Below are 21826 nucleotides of genomic sequence, written 5' to 3'. Positions count from 1 at the left end.
TGTGTATGGCTAGAAATGATTATCCAGAGTTCTTTGGGTTCTGTTACATCTGAGAGGGGACTATGTTGTTGCAATGGCTCCTCTTGGTGATAAGAAGCCCCATGAGCCTGTGGCAGTCACTGAGTCTGGATGTTTGTGATTCTGAGTAGTAACAGACTGAGATCTCGTCAGTGGTAGATTTAAAAGTAGCAACAATTTTCATAGAGGGGACTACCAAATTACAAAGGCTCATTCTGCAGAAGTGGACGCCCTGCCAATCTAGCAGCTGATATAATGTGCTGTGATGATTTAGCGAGCTCAGAAAGAATGAAACCATCAATAAAATGACAGGCTGGGTACATTTCAAAGCAGCTGGTCAGATCTCATGGAATTTCTTGGCTGCTACATGTTCAGTCTGACAGAAAGACATGGGGGCAAATCCATGATCACCTTGAGTATTTCACTGGATGCCTCAGGAGAGCAGATGGGAATAGTGACCAGTGGATAAGGTAAGTGTTTATCTACTTGAGTTTTGTACAGATCCTTTTCTGGACTGGCACCTCTTTAATATCCTTACAGATTTGTGTATAAATTTGTGGTTTTGTTGTCTGTTTACAGTTTATGGCTAGCTAAATTACATAAATACTATTTTTTTTCTGTGTGCTTAGGTGAATGCATCCTAGAGTTTAAGTACTCTGTGAAAAGCAACACCCTAACCTTATATGTAATATATAGTCTTAAATTTTCTATCCAGAAATTGAGACACCTAGAATCAATAATGAGCCCTCAAAATCTTTGCTGCTGCATCTGGTTTTTTCCTTTTCATGTGTGCTTTCTGTGTGGTTTTTGAGTGGCTGACAACCATAAAGATTAGGAAAAAAAAATCCAGCCAACTAAGACTTGTTTTGAGAAAAAAGAATTAGAAGGAAAAGAAAAAAAAGTAGTTAGGTCCAGACTGACTTGTTTGTCCATCTTTAAGAAGCATTTACTTAGTCCAGTTCAATCTTTATTTCTGCCACAGTCTCAGTGTCTTGTAATGTAAGCTGATCATCTTTGAAAACAGAATTCACCTTTAAATGTGCTTAGGCTAGAAAAAATATGCCTGGTGAGGTCATTTTCAGAGCAAGAGTTAATGCATCATGCAAACAGCTAAATAAAGGTTACAATCTGAGTGGAATTATTCAGAGCTCAGGGAGAAATCTGGCATTTGCAGTCTGTCACAGGGTTTGAGAAGTCTGGCTCTCTCCATGTCCCTGTCACTCGGGAGACATCCTGCTTTCTGCGTGGCAGTAAGGGAGGGGACTGCGGGTCCGAGTGATCTTCCTGTACAAACAGCAAGAACAGGAGCGGTGGGAAGTGTCATGTGCGAGGAATGTGTGGAATGAGGGGTGAGTATGAGCCTGTCTTTGTCCAGTTTTCACAGAGTGACTCTTTGGGTGTGAGTAGCCACCCTTCCTCCTCTCCTTTCCTCCTCAGGTCAGCTGAAGAGCCAATGTCAGGACAGCAAATGGTCCCTGATGTCCCTGGAGGATCGCTGCATGGGGGGCTCTGGGGAGTCCTGTGCCTCTTGAGACCCACCCGTTAAATATTGCAAGTTTTGGGCCCTATCTTGCAAGGTCTCCTTGACCTTCTTTTCCACCGACATCCCTGGGAGTTGAATTTGTCACTTTGGGGCAGGATACACCCAAGGCTGGTGATAGAGCCAGGATAAAACTGCATCACTTGTCCACGCCCAGGCTTTTTTAGAGTTGGCAATCTCCACAGTGGTGCTGTGCAAAGATTTTGTGGGTTTTTTTGTTTTGTTTTGTTTTGTTTTTTTCATTTAGTTTCCTTGTTTTGTTTCTATAAGTCAAGCATTTGGCTGATTGCACAGGAAATCAACTGCTATGGGCATTCACTTCAATGGGCGAGTTTTAAACGAGTCACCAGGGACTGGCTGCTGCTGAGTTCAAAGAGAAAGAGACATCCAAAAACTCTAGCCAAGCCAAGTTATGGTGGGAAATATCAGATACAAAGAGGAGAAAACTGGAGGCACAGCAGGGTGAAAGACAGATACAGCTTGATTTTCCTGTCTATAATAGGTCAGATTGAGGTGAGGTTGATATAAAAAATTTTAAAAAAACCAACAAACCAACCAACCAAAATCCAAATCCAAACCAGATAAAATCCCCATAATTTTGTGAAGGGGAGTTTGTTGAACATCAGGAAGCATACTCTGGTGTTGGTGTTCTATGAGTTGTGTGCAATAATCTGGGGAAATTTAGTGTGATACTTGACAAAATATTGTGAAAAGTGTAAGAAGGAATAGTTTCATGCAGGGCAGAAGGTGAGCAAAAGCTAAGTTCCTGCAATCGTTCCTCTTTTTTTTCTTTTCCCAGTGATTTCAAGGGTTCCCAGGCTCAGATAACTCCAACAGAAAGACCCACACCCTATTTCAGAGTCAAGGTAAAGAGTTTGTGTTCATAAAAATGTAGAAAAAATAGTGTGGGGGGGGAGGAATTTCAAGGGGAGGAATTTCAAGGGAAGGAATAGAAGTCTAAACTTCAGTGTTGCTTCCCCCCAGCATACACGTGAGCAGCAGAGACTCCCAAAAAGAAGACTAGAGAAAGATTGCCATCTTCTGGAAGGATAAATATCTGCCATTACTCAGAATGCTAAATCTGCTCTAAGCATGTTTTTTAAACCATAGCATATTTCTGATAAATTTATTTCCCAACATGAATTCTTATCCATATAAAAGTTAGTTCAGTTTAATTTCATTGATACATGTGCCACGAACCCAGCTTCAGAAACTGACAGAGAATCTTGGGTTTTAATGATACTCTAACCAAGCTTAAAATTAGGAAGGTGCTAAGGATTATCAGTAGAGATGGACTTTATCTATTCTTGAGCTTGTAAACCAGGCTTCTTTGTTTTTGCTTTTTTTTTTTTTTTTAACTGGGCATTTAGAAGTTAAATTTAAGGTGTCCAGATGCAGACAGACTGAAAAAAAGAAAGAAAAACAGAAATCACTCCCCTTTTAAATGGCATCAGCTGTTGTTCTACCTACTTCAGTAAATTAAGCACATCTGTTTCAAACAGAACCTTTTTATTAATCAAAAACCTGCAGGCAGTCCATAGAGCACAGGGACATTTAGCATTGCTTTCAGTTAGTCCGTCTTAGAAATGCTTATCTATATTAGAGGAGTTTATGCAGCGACTGGGATTAAAATAACCCCAGAGCTGCTGCCTGTTCTGCTCAGGGCAGGAAGGGTCAGGAGCCTGGGACACAGCCTGTGTTCTGGACCATGAACTTTTCCATCTGCTGCCCGTGTGTGGGGCTGTCACAGGCTGTGCTGTCACCCTGAGCTGTTCCTGCACCTGCACCTGGGCTCTGGTGTGAGATGTGGGGGATGAGAATGGATGCATCACTGGTTTCCTCTGTCTTGGCAGAGCAGCATGCAGGGAATCTGCCTCCTTCCCTCCCAGCGGTGGTGCGAGCGTCACCCGCTTGGCACTGGGCACGGTGGGAAGGCAGGATGTGTCTTCCTTTGGGATGCTCCCCTCCCTTGCAGTTTGAGTCAGTGCAGCTCTGCCCTTTGGTGGCTAGCACATTCTCATGAGAGATGATGTCACTCTTCATGGGTTTGATACCACATAGGTATTTGGAGAGCCTTTAAACTTTCAGGACAAGACCTCAGAGGGGACTCTGTGAGAATGTGAATCTCTGCCTCTTCTTACTAGGCTCCCAAATTCCTCCAGCGTGAACCAGCTGGGATTCCCAGTGATCTTCACATTTTGCACTACAAGTTACACTGAAAATCTGCCTTATACTCCTATCCTTTGACTATTGGCTTGGCTTGTTGCAGTTTCAAATACCTCCTTCGTGGTGGTGAGGCCATGGTGTCAGTCTGCCACTCAGCAGCTCTTCTGCTAAGAGCTCTTTTTGGCATCAAAATTTCCAGTGCCCATGGGGAGAGCTGTATTGGTATCTCTTCAGTGATGAAATACTCAGTCCACAGAGAAGATGCAGTTGCATAAACATTCATCTCCCCTTTTTTTTTTTTTATTCTACCCTTTCTGCAATTATCAGGTGTGGCCAGGAAGATATCCTAGGGCTAGGATGCTTTTGGTCTTTGCCACTGTGCTGAGACAGTGCGCAGTGCAAGGGGTGAGCTGATGCCAAGGGTGCTGGCAGTTTCCAAGCTAAGGTCACTCCTCCCCTGCAGCATTGGCTGAAGCTGCCATCTTCCTCCATACAAGCTCCCAAATAGCTACCACATGGGCATGGCTGGAATCTTTCAGTGTTTTAAAGAAACCTTCTACTTAGTTAATACAGGTCACTCTTCTGCATTTAATCCCAACCCACAGCACCAATCGCTTCCCATATAATCTCTCGGAACAGCTGTGCTGTGATTGCATTGTGGATTACAAAATGACCGTTTTCCACCAAACAGCTGCTGGTCAGAAGGATCGCATTTAATAATCACTGGTGAGGCAAAGGAGGAGGGGATCAGACAAAGGAGGAAGGGATATTGCAGCAGTTGGGTTTCTTGGAGGATATAGAGATGAACAAAACAGCAGGCAAAGCGTGAGTCCCACTCCTGTGCTGTTCATCCAAATTAACAGGACTTCAAAGACCTGCTGCTAAGGTAAATTCAACTATCATTCCTTTTGGGGCTCTCTAGATATTGTGGTTGGTTATCATCAGTGAGTGCTTGGATTTTGTGGAGGGAAGTTTTCCTAACAATGTTTTCAGGAAGTAGTTGAGATTTGGTTCTCATTCCATATGTCTTCTGCATCCTTGATCCACTTCCTACTTCTGACTCATTTGTTTCTTGTATTTTTTATGTCTTTTCCCTCACATTCTTCCTGAAATTATACGGCCTTTCAACTACTGTCATAAATCAAATGGAGAGAACATTTTCCCCACTACTGAAGATTTAAATTAGAAAGATGATTTTTATAAATATTGTGAGTGGAATTTTTTTTGTTAAATGAAAGCATTATCAACCCAAAACCGGGTGACAGAAAATCTTACAATTAGGCATCGATGAAAAACTGAAAAACTTTTTGTGCTGAAGGTTTCAATTTTCAGGTGAAAAATTATGTTGTTGAGAAGAGCAATTTTATCTGTAATTTCCTTTTCAGTCATAAGGCAAATTTTCCACCAAAAAAACTTTCAGTGAGAAGTTTGCCACTAATCTTAGCCAGAAACTCTTCCTAGGAGGTGCCTACTCTGCAAAAATGGTGATATTCAATGTACCTTCAAATCCTGAAAGCCATTAGTTATGGCATCACTAAGATGTTACCATCTCCAGGGTGCAGAAAGGAGTGTCCTGGTGAAGAGACAAAAGAAGCCAGAGTATGAAAAAATGCAAGAAAATTTCAGGAGCTGAGTATTTTCTTGCTTTCAATGAGGATTTTTGGGGTCAGGCACTGCTTTCTCAGTGTGATGAGATGCTAATAATGTCCTGCTTTTCGAAAGGCGCTTCAGGACCATCTTTGTTGACCATGTTTCCAAGCTTGCTGGTTAGCAGAAAAAATGATTCTAACTGCACCACTTTTATCTGTGGTGCAGTCACAAACAATGCAAAGCTGGGTCTTGTATTGTTTATTTATAGTATTTTCCACAGAATGCTGGGTCTTTCTCACACGTTCAGCCTCAGGTGAGTCAGCCAAAGTTAAGTGAAGAGGACCAGCAGCAGGCAGTGTCTGTACAAACTGAATCTATTCATGGGTAAATAGATTTTCAGAGTCATAAATAGGAAAGGGTGGGAGTATCTGGATGAAGTTGTGCCAAACATAGGGAGTGCCACGTGGGAAGAGACATGCATTGATTACAGGAAAGTTGATGTGTGGGTAGATGACATCTAATCAATCTATGGAGTGGTATTTTGGGGCTCTCAGGAGTCAGGGCAGGGTTTTGCAGGAACCCTAAAGTCTTTATCTTCCCTCTGAGTGAGAATTACTTTTATTGACGAGATGAAATCAGTAAGAATGTTTGTGGCAACATTCACTCTTATAGGGAAAAAAACCTTTGGCACTTTGTGTGAAAGCAGAGATGCTGTCATCCCACCACCCTACCAAATTTCTGATGTGCAGATGAGAGCTCAGGTGGAAGATGCTGCTCTGTGTCATGTACTTAAGAGGCCAGGTCTGGATAGCCAGGTGTCCTTGCTGAGCTGGTCACTGCTTTGATGTGTGACCTTCAGCAATAGGGGAACATTTTCCAGCCTTTTCCCACTGAGAAATCACTATACTCTCCTCCTCCCTAGGTGCAGTAATGAACTGCTTGAAAAAGTGTTGTGGGACACTTGGCAGCAAGATTTCTCATGTAGTTGGAGAGAGCATTCATTATATTTCATGTAAAGGTAACACACAGTGTTCAGGAAAGATGGTTAACAGTTTCTCCCTGTCATCTCTGAGATGGATGAATCTGATGTCCCTTTCATTTTGCTCATGTGCTCAGACACCTCAATGCACTCAGCCCTGCCATGTCACCCTCTCTTCCCCAGTACAGATACTCAGCATACTTTGAAATGGTTGAAGCTGACCTATTGGTCCACTGCCCTGGCTTTCTGGAAATGGTTCTTCCATGCTGGGTGAGCTGCTGGGATGTTGTGAGGAGGGCAGAGTGCTCATAATCCCTCCCCACAGACGCATGCTGGGAAAAGGTGGGATTCATAAGGCTATGTGGGATAAGTGGTTGGTGTGATGGTCTCTCCTCTTTGTGTGTTGCAGATGGAGCTGCTGAAGGGACTGCCATTGCGCCGCACTTTCCTGGCTGTCATCCTGAACCTGCTGGCTCTCACCCTCTCCACCACAGCCTTGCTGGGCAGCTACTGGTGCACCGGGACGCAGAAAGTACCCAAGCCTTTGTGTGGGAAGACCAAAGCCCCTCAGTGCATCGGTGTCCCCATTCCATCTGAAGGAGATCCAAGCAACATTTCATCTGAGGACTCAGTGCACTACAGCTGGGAGACTGGAGATGACCGCTTTGCCTTCAGATACTTCCACACAGGGATGTGGCTTTCCTGTGAAGAGAGCTTGGAAGGGACAGGTAGTGTGTTGCTCAGGCAGCCACAACTTATTGCCTTGTATTTACTCCCCAGAAGCTGGAAACTGAAAGGTGGGAGGCTGAGAATACTCAGGAGAAAAGTCTTCTACCTTTTCCTAGATGGTATCAGCCCTGTGCACTGCTGCAGTCAATATATTTCTGTCCTTCACTGGAATGTTCAACGAGCAGGGAAATGGAGAATGGTTGTCTCTTTGGCCTGAAATAGAGGCTGTGAAATGCAAGTGATGGTGGTGATGGCAGTGACTTTATGATGGCACTGTTCATCCTCATGGTTCCTGATGTTCCAGTGTTAATCCTGAAGTTCCTGATGGGAACTTCCATGAGCCTTCTTTCTCCTTCCCCGTATCTCCATTCCTATGCACAGCTTACTTCATGCTCTTCAGGGTAAATTTGTGCATGTCCTCTCAGAAATATAAGTACAGTAATTTTATGGAGATGTTATTTTTTTAGCTATAACTGTGAGAACTACAATAGCTGGTGTTCTTAAATCACCAAACTGAGTAGTTTTGTGTTATTAAACAGAGACTGGGCTTTTCTTAAAGAAAAAAATACAGAGAAAGATAATAACTACCTTATAGAAACAGAGAAAAAAACTGGAAGATCTGAACCCAAAGGAACTAAAGCTAGGAGGTTAATTGACCTGAGGATTAGAGCTGCAATACTGTAATTGTTTTTAGTTTTTGTGATATTGTGACAGGTTTCATTTGTGATTTTTGACCATGTGGGACTGGCAGTGTAAATCCTGCCAGGGACTGGTTGTGCAACATGTACTAGAGACCTTTGGTGCTTCCCTTCACCCTTGACTTGTTCCTGCCCAGACCTGCTCAAGTGCTTCTGCTGCAACCTGTGCCAAGCCAGCACAGGTGGATGCTTTGCAGTGCTCAGATGATCTTTACTCCTGGTACACACATCAAGTATCAGAACCAATCCAGAAGGTGGCCGACACAGAGATTTTTATCTAAAGGTAGAGTGATGAAAGTCACTTTCATCAGGGTCATTCCCCTGAGCCCACCACCCTCCCTTCAGCTGTGCTCAAGTACAAACATCTCACCTGCTTTAACCAAGCCACCCTTTCAGTGTAGTATTTTTCATCTCTGTTGCTGTCAGAGTTTGAAAATAAATAACTGGTGAAGAAAAGCAGACAGAGGAGGGGTTGGAGCAGAAGGGAAAGTGCTTGAAACTCTCATGTCCTAACAAGTGGGCTGCTTTTTGTTGTGAGCATTTCCAGACGGACTGTGAAAGGAGATGTGTTTATTTAGAACTGGGTTGGGTTGGGTTGTTTTTCCATTATGCGTTTGGGAATGAAACTACATCCCTTGACTGATTTCTCTAAACGACTTTTTTGTCCACTGGGCAGTCCTGGAATAACCCCAGTGCCTGAAGGAACACAGAAAGTATGTAACATCTGGATTGCAGCAGAACACGGGATAGAGCATGGGGTAGAAGCACAGTCAGTCTCAGTCTCCTGCTTCCTGTAAATCAAGCACAACCCACCCACTACTGTGCATCTTTGAAGCAACTGCATAGACAAGAAAAACAACAAAAAAGGGACTACTCAGAATGAAAGGGGTTTGAGTTCAGCTGGAGAAAGGATTTTATTATTCAGGCTAATCTCAGGATCAGTTTAGATGAGCCATTACTGAATATCCTCATTACAGTTCTAGGTGAAGTAGCAAATTGCAAGTTAATGAGAACTGCAGATGGCACGAAACTGGGTAGCATCCTGAGAGCTGTGGATGACAGAAGTAACACAGGAGATTTGGAAAGATTAGAAGTGGGGATAGAAATTAAGAAAATGAGATTCTTATGTGAGGCGGAAATGTCTGGGAGAAAATACTGTGCCAAGTGGAGGAGAGGACCCTCAAATGCAGTAATGCACTATGCAGGAGCAGAGACCTACAGATAATAATGATGGATCCTCAGCTGGGACTGAGTAGTTTGCGCCTGGCCAACATAAAAAACCAAAGAAAATATTAACACAATTTGTTGAAATAGCTTGCCTAAAATGTGAGGACCAAGGACCATATTTTTGTGTGAGCCTCTGCCACAGAAGGGGGACATGCATCTCTGTCATGAAGTATTTCACTTGGAAGTTCTTTTTTTGCTTTCTTCTTTGAGAAGCAGTGCTAGAAATGCTCTTCTGAGATTAGGGTGTGTGGGAATTCAGCAGAAGTGATGGATCTGCAGTCTGTTACAAGCTACACCCTTAACAGACCTGATCATCAGTAATGTTGTGAATGAATAGCAACAGATTTTTCTATTCACCAGAGGCTAGTAAGATTTATGAATTGCTGAAGTTTTTTTTTCAAAAGGCCATTTCTAGTTTTGCAGGAAAATGTTGCCTTCTCATCCTTTGCCTCAGTGAAGGTCTGGAAACATAGTCAGAAAAAGACTGGCAGTGAGGTCTGATGGATAGATTCAGGGATGACTGGATGTATGCACTGAAAAGAGAGTGAGATGAAGATATTTTCTTTTCCTCTATGTTCCCTGCATTGTTTTATGAACAAAAAACTTTGGTTTTGTGTTTCAGAAGAGAAATGCCGCAGCTTTATTGAGCTTTCACCACCAGCAGAGAGAGGTAAGAGCAAATCCTTGTATTTCACTGTAGCTATAGAGTGTATCTCTTGGGATGGGGGACCTCCAACATTTTGCCTGTGTGGGAACAGCAGGGTGAGTCCCCAAAGAGCCAGGCATAAAATCCTGTCCTTGTGGTTGCTAAAAGAGCAAAGATTTCCTCCCAGATGTTGGCATAAACCACTGCCATTTGTGAAGTCAGTGCTAGAAAACTCAGATTCCCTCCAGTATGAAGTGGGATTTGTTTCATGTAGTAAGTTGCGTGGACTGGAGTTGTCATCTTGCTGTAGTACAGGGGAAGAGGATGGATGCAGCCTCAGGGCAGTCCCTCCCACACAGGCTACATGTTAACTTAGTGCTTCAGTTTTGGGGTCTAATATGATGAATCTGGAAGCTGAATCACCTCTTACTTTGTGGTACGTCTGAACATCTGAAAGTTATGTTTTCAAGGTGAAGTCCTGGCCTCATTAAATACAAGACTACATTTGGGTGGGAGGGATCACCCCTCCTGTCATTGTCAACATGTTTCAAATCACCCTGTGGATAACTTCAGTATACTTTGATGTAAATGTACATATGCTACAGAGATTCTGCTTAATGAAGGCTTTTCAATTGGTGTAGGCTTGCTAACTATTCCCTGAGATGGAGGCTGGAGGCAAGTAATTTCAGAAGACATTTGTATGTGAAGGGAAAGGCCTCAGGTGCAGAGCCTGTGTTGGCATTCAAACCATGAGAGCAAGGGTGTAGTAAATGCTGGGGATTTGCAAACACCATTTTCACCCCTTCCTGCACAAAGTATCATCTTAGCATGATTGGTGCAGGTGCCATTGTATAGCTGGGTTAGAACTGGACAAGGTGGTGTGACTGCTGATGGTGGGATGAGCTGGCTGAGCTGGGTGTGTGCAGAGCAGCTCCTCAATATACGGGCAACATTACAAGACCAAATCACGCATCATCAGTGGGAAGCCTGCACTCACAAAGAAAATGATGCAAAGGTCTCTGTGTATGTGTGGTGCCTGCAACCTCCAGAATACTTTTGACAGTCTGACCTTTAATGAAATATTCTCCTTGATGGTGATGCAGCAAGCAAGCCAGCTCCTTTAAACAGGGAATGCAGCTCATCTATTTCTGATAAAGAGCTGGGTGACTATATGGCACTAATGATGTTGAGTATTCAAGTCAGTGCCACATTAATGAGGGTTTTTTTCACACTCCTTTTCCCCAGCTGAATGTCTCCTCTACAGCCATTAATAGTTGCTAACAGTAGTGTTCACAGTGCTGCTTCATTTGTCAGATTAATGTTTCTTCCTCAGTGAATCCTGTGCTTTTCCACAGCCCAGCATTACAGAGTGCCTTCATCTCCAATTCTTACTGCACAGCTGTAGAACTCAGCTCAGCTGTGGACTGTGGTATCACTTAAATCCCATTCTAAATCCCAGCATAAAAGTACCTGCGCTCTGTTCGAGAAGCAGGGTGAGTGGTCAGTGTTACTGCCCTGGTTGGATATCAACCCAAGGAATGCACTTCCATTTTAATTGGGGTTTCAGTGAGGAATACAGGCTTGCAAGAGGCTTCTTGAATTCCAGAGGCCATGTCCCAGACAGTCTTGGGGTACCATGTAGTTCTAAACTAGTTGAGTCCCAGGTTAAAAGTTGTTTGCTTTCGTTGTTGTGATTAGAGTTCTGATGTGTTCGTGGGCAATCTATGACCATTATGCTAACCTAGGACCATTTATGCTAATAGTTATTAAGCTCCCCTTGTCTTTCTCCCTTTGCTTTCCTCCTTGCTGTTTGTGAATAATGCTGGCTTGTTTACAGAGGGCATTTTGGTTCCTCTCAGCTCTGCCATGCTAGAAGAGCCAAGCCATCCTCTGTGACACACACTCTGTCCCCTACAGCATCCATTTATCCCTTGCTCACAGGCTGGGGAGATTGCTTTTGGGTATTTAATGTTTTGCTTCATTCCCTTCTATCCAAAGGACATCCTTTCAGGATTGGGTTGAGAGAGGGGAGTATTCTTCCTTGAGCATGGTTTCATCCTGTATTCCTGGCAGGAATCCTGTGGCTGTCTCTGGGTTCAGAGATGCTGTACATCAGCTTGCTGCTCATCAGCTTCATCCTCATGATGGTGGAAATTCTGCATACTGGCAATCCTGTCTGTGGGATGAAGCTCAATGCCTTTGCTGCTGTCTCCTCAGTGCTGTCAGGTAAGTGTATTACTGTAGTCTTGGAATCTCAGCACTGGAGCACCTGCTTTTTCACTCAAGGCTGAAATATGCTGCTCTAGCTCCTGCTGTAATTTCTTTGCTTTGTCCTTTGTGTCCAGGTCTCCTTGGGATGGTGGCACACATGATGTACAGTCAAGTCTTCCAGGCAACAGTTAATCTGGGACCAGAGGACTGGAGACCGCACACGTGGGACTATGGCTGGGCATTCTAGTATGTGAGCTCTGAAGCCATCTTCACCCCTCCCCAGCCTTTAGAGCTTCAGCCATGCCATCCGCTTCCTCCTCCTTTCTTGACCTTCTGTGTGTTCCAAAGACAGTGGACCATGGTTCTCCTACTGTTCATCTCCTGTCTTTGCCTCACCCTGTTTTAATAAATGGTGGCTACTTAAATGAAAAGCTACCAAAGGACAGGGAAAACAATGGGGTCACACCTGAAGAATTGCCTTCAGCCCTGCTGACTAATTAGGCTTGCCCTTCAGCTGGTTTGCCCTGTTTGGGCTCAACTCTTCCTTGTGTGCAGAGGCCAATGTCACGCTTGTAATGATGCTCTCAAACACACCTTGTTTTTCTGCAATTTTAATAAGTTGCATGCTGGTTTGGCATCTTCACTAACCAATGCTGGGCCAAAAAGTCTATTCCTGCAACACCAAGCCTAGACATGTGCCTAAAGATGTGGGCACAGCTCAGCCTCCAACCAGCAGTCATACCATCTCCTCCAGTGCTGGCCCAGCCATATAATGGAAACTGCACTGGAGGCAAAGGTCATCTTAAGATGGTTCTAGTGCAGGACGGAGGAAAGGCAGGCAATAGACCACAGTGCCACTTGTGAGCCAGGAAGAGGAGCTGCAAAAAGCAAGTGGCTCAGTGTGCCTTTCTCTAAAGGATGAAGCAGCCAAGCATGACATACCTGACTTGAAAAACAGTTGGATGAGCCTTGCAGTTGCCCATGGAAAGTGCAGGTTCAATTTGCAATGCGTATGATGATGACCACATTGATTCTTAAAGCCACCTGTGGACATCAAATGCCAGGATGGCAATTTGGTTACACTCAGGTAGACAAACCTCATACACAGTAAGACACTGCACAGCCTTGCAATACAGAACTTGCTTCCAAACTGTGCTCTCTTGCTCTGGCGTGTTCCAGATGTTCCTGCTGCCCATTTCCCTGTATCACTCCCTTCCCTGTCATGGGGATGACCAATATTTATCCCACTGATCTAAAAAGAATCTTGAGTGGGATAACCCTTAAAAACTGTAATGCTATGAGCCTTAGTTGCTCTAGTTCATGTGTGTGCCCAGTAGCTTCTGCCTGGCAAATCAGGGAGAACTGGGGTATGTCACAGTGTTCCTTTACCCTATGTGGCTTTTCACAGCATGTGCTTCTTCTGTGTGTCTCTGGCAGCATGGCCTGGGCCTCCTTTACCTGCTGCATGGCCTCTGCTGTCACCACTCTCAATAACTACACCAAGACGATACTGGAGTTCAAAAGGAACCACATCAAGGGATACGATGACAGCCTCAAGGAGAACCCTCAGCACCATCAGTGCTTCATACAGCAAATAAGCAGCTACTATGAGCCCAAAGGCAAGGCCTTCCATTCAGTCTCTGAGGGAGTCGACTTCTACACTGATCTGCAGCAGAAAATACTACAGCGGGAACCAGAGCTGGACCTGGATGAAGTCTTGGGCCAGACAATCGGGGAGGATCGCTGTTAGGGATGAGTGTACAAGGACAGAACAGGTTTGGGAGGCACAAGAGCTCTGAACCAAGCACTGGCACCACTGCCAGCAGGTTTTGAGGAGCTCTTCCTGTCTCTTCAGGGAGTGAGGAGGCAGGCACTGGGTCAGGCCAACTAGAGTAGAAGTTTGGGGGTCCTCCCTGGTCATATACAGTGTGATGGGTGCCCTCATCTGACAAAGGTGAAACTGAAGGGACATGCTGTGCCAGCTGTCTCCAAGCACTTTCAGAGAGGAGTCAGATGTCCTATCCCAGTATTGCACTTGGGAACAGACCACCATCCAGATGGCAAATTGCACTGGTGGTATCACACTGACCTTCCATCAACACCTCCATTGAGTGCTATGGTGAAGGCAATCAGTGTTCATACTGATCAGCTGTCACCCACTCTGAATACGCTGTCTGGTCTTAATTTCTAAGCCCAAACTCTTCTTCCTGCCCCCAGATTAAAAGTCCTGCAGCAGTAGGAATAGGGGGTAGCTTTCAGACATCTGTCTCCTCCTCTTCCCGATCTGTAATGACTCCCACATGTCCCTTTCTTGCTTTCTGCCCAAAAATCTCCCATTCTGAGGTACTTTGCTGTCTGGGTCTTTTTACTGTTTCTTTGCAACCTTTAAGAATTTGGCAGGACTTTTGCTTTTTACGTTTGTTACTTCTATTCATCTGTTCCTTTTTGTCCATTGTAAAAGTACTGCAAACAACCCCTGAATCAAAACCCCAAGCAAACTCATAATCTCTCAAAGGTGAAACACTGGTTCACATGACACATGATGCTGTACACAGTATTTATTTTGCTTCACTGCAGTTCAAATACATTTTTCCAACAATATACAGACAGACTCTTTATTCACAGTGGGGGCAGGGTGGGGGGTGTGTGGGCAGGGTGAATTCACATTAAGGAGGAGCTAACATCACTGTTCTTGAGTATCAGTTCTCTCAGGAAGAATCTCAGAAGAGTAACTATTTAGGTAACAGCCAATTCACCTTTCCCAGCAAGGTGGTGGCTGGACAGGAGGGAAGAAGCACTCCTGTTTAATCCCTCATACATTACTGGTCCTCACACTTTCAGTCCTATTATGCAGCTCTATTAACTGACTACAAATTGTAAACACTAAACCCTGTCTGGAGGAAAATGCCAGGCCTAGAGCCATTGCTACAGTTGTGCTAATATATACAAAGCTATTTACATGAAAATACCATTAAACATATACAAACTGTTCACAGGCTCTGACATTAGGAGATCAGGGCCCAAGGACCAGCCTTGGGGCTTGCAGCTAAACCTGAAGGGCTACCCTGGAAGCTTTATATAGAGATGTGGGAGGATAGAGAGGGTGATAAAGCAAAGAGAGGTGTCAAGGGCCTCGAAGAGCAAACCCATGGCTCATGTGCCCATCATGTGCCCATGAAGGAGGGTCAAAGTCTGCTTGCTGTCACCTCACAACTCATGGGGAAATGTGGGGAGGCTGGAAGGGCACATGCTAGACAGAAGAGTCCTTTGCAATTCTCATCTCAGCCTGCCTCTGTTTAATGTCAAAGGCCGGACTTAGAATGGCAGAAAAGCAGTTCCTGTATTGTTGCCCTAAGCTGTGGAGCATCAAAGTGGTTCCCTTTTACATTGTCTTTTCTACTACAAGAAAATTCATGCAGATCCTCTTCAGATGCAACAGAGAATGAGGGCACACTCTAGGACACAGTTCAAAACACACTGCAAGCAAATGTGTCCCAGGGGTAGCTTGTTCCTCCTGGAGCTGCACACAGGGCTAGACTGGCAAGGAAATGGCAATATTGAGCTCAGAAAACAGTCAAATATGCACAGAAGAGCCTTCTAGTACTGTCTCTGTCTGAACCTGGAGCTGCAGCATAAGAATCAGCTTTTCTGTGACAAGACTGAATGACCTTTACAGTGACAGTCGGGATCTGCTAGACTTGTATCCCAAGGGGGCTCTGATACATTTGCAAAGGGAGACTACCCATTGGACTGCAGTGTGATGTTACAGCGACAATGTGGGTTCATACAAACCTTAAGGATTGGGAGAAATAAGCTGTGAATCTTTCACTTCTAAATCACCCACATATGCCTGAACTTAGTGCCCTGAACTTGGAACTGGGAAAGAAAGACACAAGTGCATGGGTCTGGAAAATGCTGTGGAGACCATCTTTCTCCAGATTAGGTTATTCAGCCACAGAACTAGTTTGTGAGTCTGGCAACTGCATGGACAAGAGAGCTGAAGGAGAAGTTGTGGGTAACACTAACCCTGCAGGAGCCAGAGTCTTTTCTTCAAAAATAAAAAGATTAAAGATGTCCTTTAGCCACACCACTTGCCTTGACTCATCATGGCCCATTCTAGGCACAGAGCTTGTTAGACTGCTTGGGAACACTGTTTAGACATAAAAAGGTGTGTCCTAAACCTTGTTCATAAATTAAACATACAAAAAATATACATATATTGTATAAATTAGCACATATATATATAAAGCCTGATTTTATATATATATGTATATAAACTCTAAAATCACATTTGTTACCTGGAAGGAAGCATGCAAGAACAGCATATGGAGGGGGAGTTGCTGAACAACGTTTCCCTGGTACAGAACAGGTCTGCCTAGGTCAAACCTGCCTCCAGCAGCATTCCCCAGATAGCTGAAGAAAGGGGAAGTGTTTTTAGCCCCCATTCCCTCTATATAGCCGTCTTCCTGAAGATACACAGAGCAGCTTCCTATATACCCCATACAGGCCACAGATCCAACCAACATCTGAGGAACCACCAGGCTAGAGCTGAAGAAGGAAAGGCAAACAAACATTAAAGCCAAAATCTATTATCATCCAGTCTGGTAAAGTAGTAATTTACAAGTCAGCAACAGAACCTGGGCACCGTTATATGGAGGACCCTTGTTTGCCCATGTCAAAACAAGTGATCTCATTCCCACCTCTCTGATCCCTCTGCAAATCTCTCAGTCTCTTACAATCATCATCCCTGTTTCTTTCCAAGATCCTGTGCTGTGTTCAACTCCCTAAGCACATCTTTGCTTCACAATCTGTCCAGCTTATGCCCAAGGGGCAGCCAGTCATCTGCACACAGTCACTTTGCATCCCACCAGTCCCTTTCCATCCCAAAGAGCAGCTTAACTGTGTCTGTAGGGAAGATATCAGATGTTTTCAAAGGCCTGGATTTCATTAGGGATTCCTGCACTATCTCACCTTCTGAGGAAAGTCAGCAAATTTCATCCGGGCAAGAAATCGCCTCACTTCTCCACGGCTGATTTTTGGAGTGCTGCTATCCTTTAACCACACCATTCGACCTTGACTCATCATGGCCCACTTCAGGCCCAGCTTGCTGACTGAGAGAAATCCTGGCTGATTTTCAGAGGTTGCAGTTGTTGTCACAGTGATGTGAAATGCATCCTTTTGGAGATCATTAATTCCAACTGGTCCATCAGAAAAGGGAAAGGAAATAGTGGTGAGGAACAAATGATAACATTTCTTCTAAATGTATCTTCTTATAGCCCTTACTCAGTCAAAACATCCACTAGACTGACAGTACATTCAGTCTGACTTTACAATTCCATAGTACCTTAGTTGATAAGGGAAAATTATTTTAACATTTTTCCAGGAAAGAAACTGAAATATAGATCAGAAATGGAAGGATTTGGTTACAGGTTATGCTTTTGGGCTTGACATAGGATAGCAGCTGTTCTTTACCTCTATAAAAAGGGAAATTTGTAAAGCACTGGCAAGTCAGGTGACTCCAGTCACTTCAAAATGATCTGTACAGACCTCAGAAATCCTAGTTTCTAAAAAACCCCTGAAAAAATAGTATTGTATTTGTTCTTGACTGAACTGTGTTTTTGATAAAAGTCCAATTAGATGTTATTACTATGCAGCAGTTTTTCTAGGCTTCTTGGCCTACTTCTCTCAGTTCTGGATGAACTGATCTTTCATCCCACACTCCCATGCACAAGAGGCTGGCTATTTGCTGAACTGCTTTAAAAATAGCAAGGAAATTGAACAGGCACTGTACAATCTTATATAGATATTAAATCCAGATCTACTTTTTCCTGAAAACACACTTATGTATTTTGGATTTCCCCTCACAAAAAGAAAGAGGAAAAAGCAGAACAGCTCCTATCCCAAAGAGCAGGAGATGGCAAACAAAAGCAGAAATGTGTCTAAGGTGACAGAGAAAAGTTTTATAGTGATTTTTTCATGCACTGCACTAAATTTAAAATAGCTCCATGGAAAGCACCACAACTTCTCTGGTATAAAACATGCATCAAATCAAACTTAAACCTTCCACCTGGTTAAATGTTTAAGAAACTTTGTGGGTCTTTTATTTGCAAAGTAGGGGATGGACAGGATGTTCCTTCAGAAGGAGAATTAATCTTTTCTCCCATTGTTGTCCTTGTGTGGTGGACCTTAGGTGCTACCTTTAAAAGCACAACTACAGACCATTGTTTCTCACAGCTACTTGTCTCTCTGTATTTCTAGCCTAGGTAGTTTCTCCTCCATTTATACTCACCTGCTGAAGCAATGACTTTGTCTGTTGCATTGGTGAGGTCCAAAAGGACTGTAGGAAAAACAGGATGGAGGAGATAGAGGTGGTGCAGGCCTGGGCGCTCAGGTCTGGGACCAGGTTGCTGTTGGAATGCAAGACACAAAAACATAACTGGCTAGCAAATGGGAGTCTAGCTTTGTCAAAAAAAAAAAAAAAAATTTCTGACACTCTGTTGTTTTTACATGGATCGGAGAATGAAAAACTATGGTATTATGAAGATTAAATCCTGAAACCTTTTTTTCCCTAAAACAGAATTTGCTCTGCAACTTCTGTTTGGTAAGGTTGAAATCTAGCCCTGTCATATGCAGTTTGATGGGCAAAGCTACAGTCTGGAAGTTTGAGTCTCCATGCCAAACTGTGTGCCTGCATGGACAGAAGGAGCACTCTGGGCTGGGAACAAATCTGCAGTTACAGCTCCTCAGTGCTGCAAGAAAAAATGAATTTCACAAATTTTGGGGTTTGTGGATGCAAAATTTCTGTCAATAAAGCTTTACGATGAAGAATTTGCACACAAAAACTCCTGTGTTCAGGCTTGGAGAAGTCAGAATGTCAAAGCCAGAGATGTCCCTGACACCTTTCTTTTATGTTAGGTTGACAATAGGAATAAAAGACAGACTGCATGTGCTTCACAGAGAAACCTCAAAGTGAAGAAAGCATGTATGCTCACCAAACTTTGTAACACAGGCTGTGTTTCATCGGCCCAGAAGAGAAAAACAGACTTCTTGTCCAAAGTCATGACTGAGAGTGCATCGAGTTGTTGCTTCTGCCATGGAAGTTCCTGGTTCCAAACAGGGAGGCCAGATTTGCCATCTACCACCACCACCTCAAGGCAGGGAGAGATCAAGCATTAATAGGTGTCAAGGCGTGGGTATGCAGAGCCCCCTTGCAGAGGCATGGCCTGTGCTGTTCCCTTTCATTCCTGTGGCCACAAAGTAATGAGTGCTGGCCAAAGAGATGGGAAAAGCAAGGACCAGAGAAGGTTTGTCTCTTTAAACCCAACCTCCCCCACTCCCGTGCTGCCACTGCCCTCCTTGCCTTCACCTGTTTTACCTTTTTGTTCCCCTCTCCAGTCTGTGCTTGCAGCATGAAGTCCAGAATTTGGTCAGCACCAAAGTAACCTGGTACAGGCTGGCTGTAAATTTGGAAAAAGAAACACTCAGCCCCATGGTAGAAAAAAAGTAATTTCAGATGGCGGCAGAATAGTTGCCTTCATCCTCCATTCCGCCTCTTAAAATGGCAGGATTTGTCATGCTAAATAAGATCTTTCATCCACTTAGAACTATTCTGACTGTCAGGAATCATTTGTTGGTGGATCAGGAAAGTGAAAAATGGTAAAGCAACCCATTGCTTGTCAGCCGTTCTTCAGAGTTGTCTGTGTGGGGGGCACCCCTTGATGGGCTGTGTAGACATCTGTTTATCTCCCTGTACATGACTCTATCATGCTTTCCTTTGCATGAGAACTGTACCTGTTGTTGCTATAATTATATAAAATTACCCAGCCCTTCCAAAATGCACTGGCACATTTGGCCTCTTGCAGAAAGTGGATTTCCCAGGCTGCCTTAGCTGTGTGAAATGGATCTTAATAAACTCAACATTAATGTCAGCCCATGATTCCTTGTATTCTTACTGCTGGCAGGTTTACAAACCTTTTTATGACCTTAAGCAGGTTAAATGAAGTCCCTTCTCATCCTCCCACTTCTGGCTGACATAATACATTAATATGTCTCATTATAATTTTTTTCAGCCATCTTGCTTGCTTTTGGCTTTCTGAGCCTTGCCTCTGTCTTCCTTCAGTTCACCACAGCTAGACGCACAATTCTAAATAAGCACAAAAGTTGAGTCCACAAAATTCACAGAACCAGATTTTACAGCAAGGCAGGATCATCAGACTATATCCTCTCCTTTTATTTATGACAGATTTCTGTATTTCACCCAATTAGCCAAGTATCAGTAGGCTGGCTTTGCCTCATCTTTGAATTCATGACAATCAGTTTTAATGATTAATTTCACCCAAAGAAACATTTCTGCATCTTCATTTTCTTGAACGTGAATGGGTTTTGCTTCAAGGCACTTGTTCTTGATATGCCTGTTAGCTTCTATTTCCTACACAAGCTTATGAACTCACCTCTCAGGCTTCTCTTTGATCATATAAACTCAGTAATTTAAATCTTCCATGCCAAAACATTCTGTCCAGACCTTTTCCCACTTTTTTCCATCTTCCCCTTTAAAACAGGCATGGCAGAATGGTTCCTGAACAGTAATACCACAGTACTGCAGTGGTTTGACTTTATACTTACAACATCAAACATCCTTTGCTTTGCAGACACCTTTAGCAACCAGGTGCTGCTTTCAAGGCAGTATCATGAGACACTCCTATAGCTTGAAACTTCTCCAGTAGCAAAAGGAAGTAGCAAGCAATTCTATCCTATGACCACAAACTCAAAAGATCTCCTAAGGTGCCTCTTCTCGTGTCCCTCATGGGTTACAGTCAGTGCAGATCCCACAAACGGAATGCACACAAATATAAGCACATTGGATGCTACCAATCAAGTGAAAAATCCCCTGGGCACTTTCTCAAATGAACCAGAAGGCTAGTAATTATTCTGCCCAACAGTAATCCCCCCAGCAACCTGCTATTAATCCTCTCTCATCTGAAACATCCATTTACAACACAATTTGCAACTGCTTTCTCAATTTCATGGTCTCTGAACTTCGCCCCTGTTTTATGACTACTGACTCTCCTTTATGGTTTTCCAGGGATCTTGTCAAAAGCTATCTGGAAATGCAGCACATCTGCGGTAGTCACGTTGGTTTTCTCAGAAATTATTCCCACAGGTCTGGACTCAGTCTGCCTGGTTGAAGTTGTATGCTTGGGGCAGGTTTACCTAGGAAAAGGGGTGCTCACAGCTGGCTTTGTGTAATCTTTGTCTAACAGTCTGTTTGACTCTGTGGTAACATCCCTGACCTGAATTTGTCCCCCAGCCTGTGATGCTTAAGTAGAACTTAAGTGCTAAAAAAATCCAAACAAACCTCTTAATTAAATGCTTGCCCACAATACATTCAGTGTAGTAAATTTTGTCTTTCTGAACTCTGAGAAAACAGGTAGTCCAGGATTTTAACACACTGGCCTAGAACAAGAATTGCTTTCATTGTTTTTAAATGATGGGGACGCAAAATTTGTGTCAACAAAGCAGCTCGTCTACATGTATTGTACTCTGTCCCTTGGGAGGTCAGGGAACAGGAAAAAGCAGCAACGTTGAATACTAGCTGCCCAGAGATGTTGTGAAGTCTCTGTCCTCAGAGATATTTAAAACCAGATAGCACACAGGTCTGAGTAATTTGCTCTAGCTTTTCTAGAGTCTGTTTGAGCAGGTAGCTGGGACTAGGAAATCTTTGGAGGTACCTTCCAACCTCAAACATAATGGTAAAGAAGTTTTCAACCCTTCTTGATTTGTATATTCCAATTTATTACTGCATCCATTTAGAAATTTCTTGCATATGATTCTAGAGCACCTATGAAGTGGCTTTGCTTAGTCAGCACATACACACTTACCCTTTAAACTCAAAGCCAGACACATTAAGAAGTCTGCAGATTCTGGGCCCAAAACATTTCCAGTCCATTTCCTTTCCCCATAGCACGATCAACTAGCCATAACTCATTCTTGAAGTCATGGCTTATGTCACTCATCAGCCCTCA

General features: G+C 43.6%; 2 protein-coding genes across 5 annotated transcripts in view; one reads left to right on the top strand and one right to left on the bottom strand.

Moving 5' to 3' along the window:
- The first annotated feature begins 210 nt into the window (after positions 1–210).
- On the top strand, positions 211–14405 carry GSG1 (germ cell associated 1). 3 transcript variants are annotated; one of them, XM_033057765.2, is made up of 9 exons: positions 211–488; positions 1193–1367; positions 2358–2424; positions 6482–6563; positions 6703–7021; positions 9570–9617; positions 11667–11819; positions 11939–12050; positions 13242–14405. In XM_033057765.2, the coding sequence occupies exons 4-9, from the start codon at positions 6501–6503 to the stop codon at positions 13552–13554; spliced, it is 1008 nt and encodes a 335-aa protein (XP_032913656.1). In that variant the 5' UTR covers positions 211–488; positions 1193–1367; positions 2358–2424; positions 6482–6500; the 3' UTR covers positions 13555–14405. The 3 variants fall into 3 exon arrangements, with proteins under 3 accessions (XP_032913656.1, XP_032913658.1, XP_032913657.1); XM_033057767.2 differs by lacking the exon at positions 6482–6563 and adding an exon at positions 4416–4610 and having other exon boundaries at positions 212–488; XM_033057766.2 differs by lacking the exon at positions 6482–6563 and having other exon boundaries at positions 213–488.
- FAM234B (family with sequence similarity 234 member B) overlaps positions 14345–21826 on the bottom strand; it is a 21620-nt gene continuing 14138 nt past the window's right edge. For both annotated transcript variants that reach the window (XM_033057762.2, XM_033057763.2), the window contains exons 9-13: positions 19180–19261; positions 18797–18952; positions 18094–18211; positions 16776–17002; positions 14345–16352 (exon numbers count right to left, since the gene is read on the bottom strand). In XM_033057762.2, coding sequence (XP_032913653.1) covers positions 16347–16352; positions 16776–17002; positions 18094–18211; positions 18797–18952; positions 19180–19261 — 589 coding nt within the window. In that variant the 3' untranslated portion in view covers positions 14345–16346. The remainder of the gene's footprint in view (positions 16353–16775; positions 17003–18093; positions 18212–18796; positions 18953–19179; positions 19262–21826) is intronic.

Source organism: Catharus ustulatus, chromosome 4, assembly GCF_009819885.2.
Source record: "Catharus ustulatus isolate bCatUst1 chromosome 4, bCatUst1.pri.v2, whole genome shotgun sequence".
Classification (NCBI taxonomy): Eukaryota; Metazoa; Chordata; class Aves; order Passeriformes; family Turdidae; genus Catharus; species Catharus ustulatus.
The sequence above is the reverse complement of the archived record's forward strand: the minus strand, read 5'-3'. Positions and strand labels throughout refer to the sequence as shown.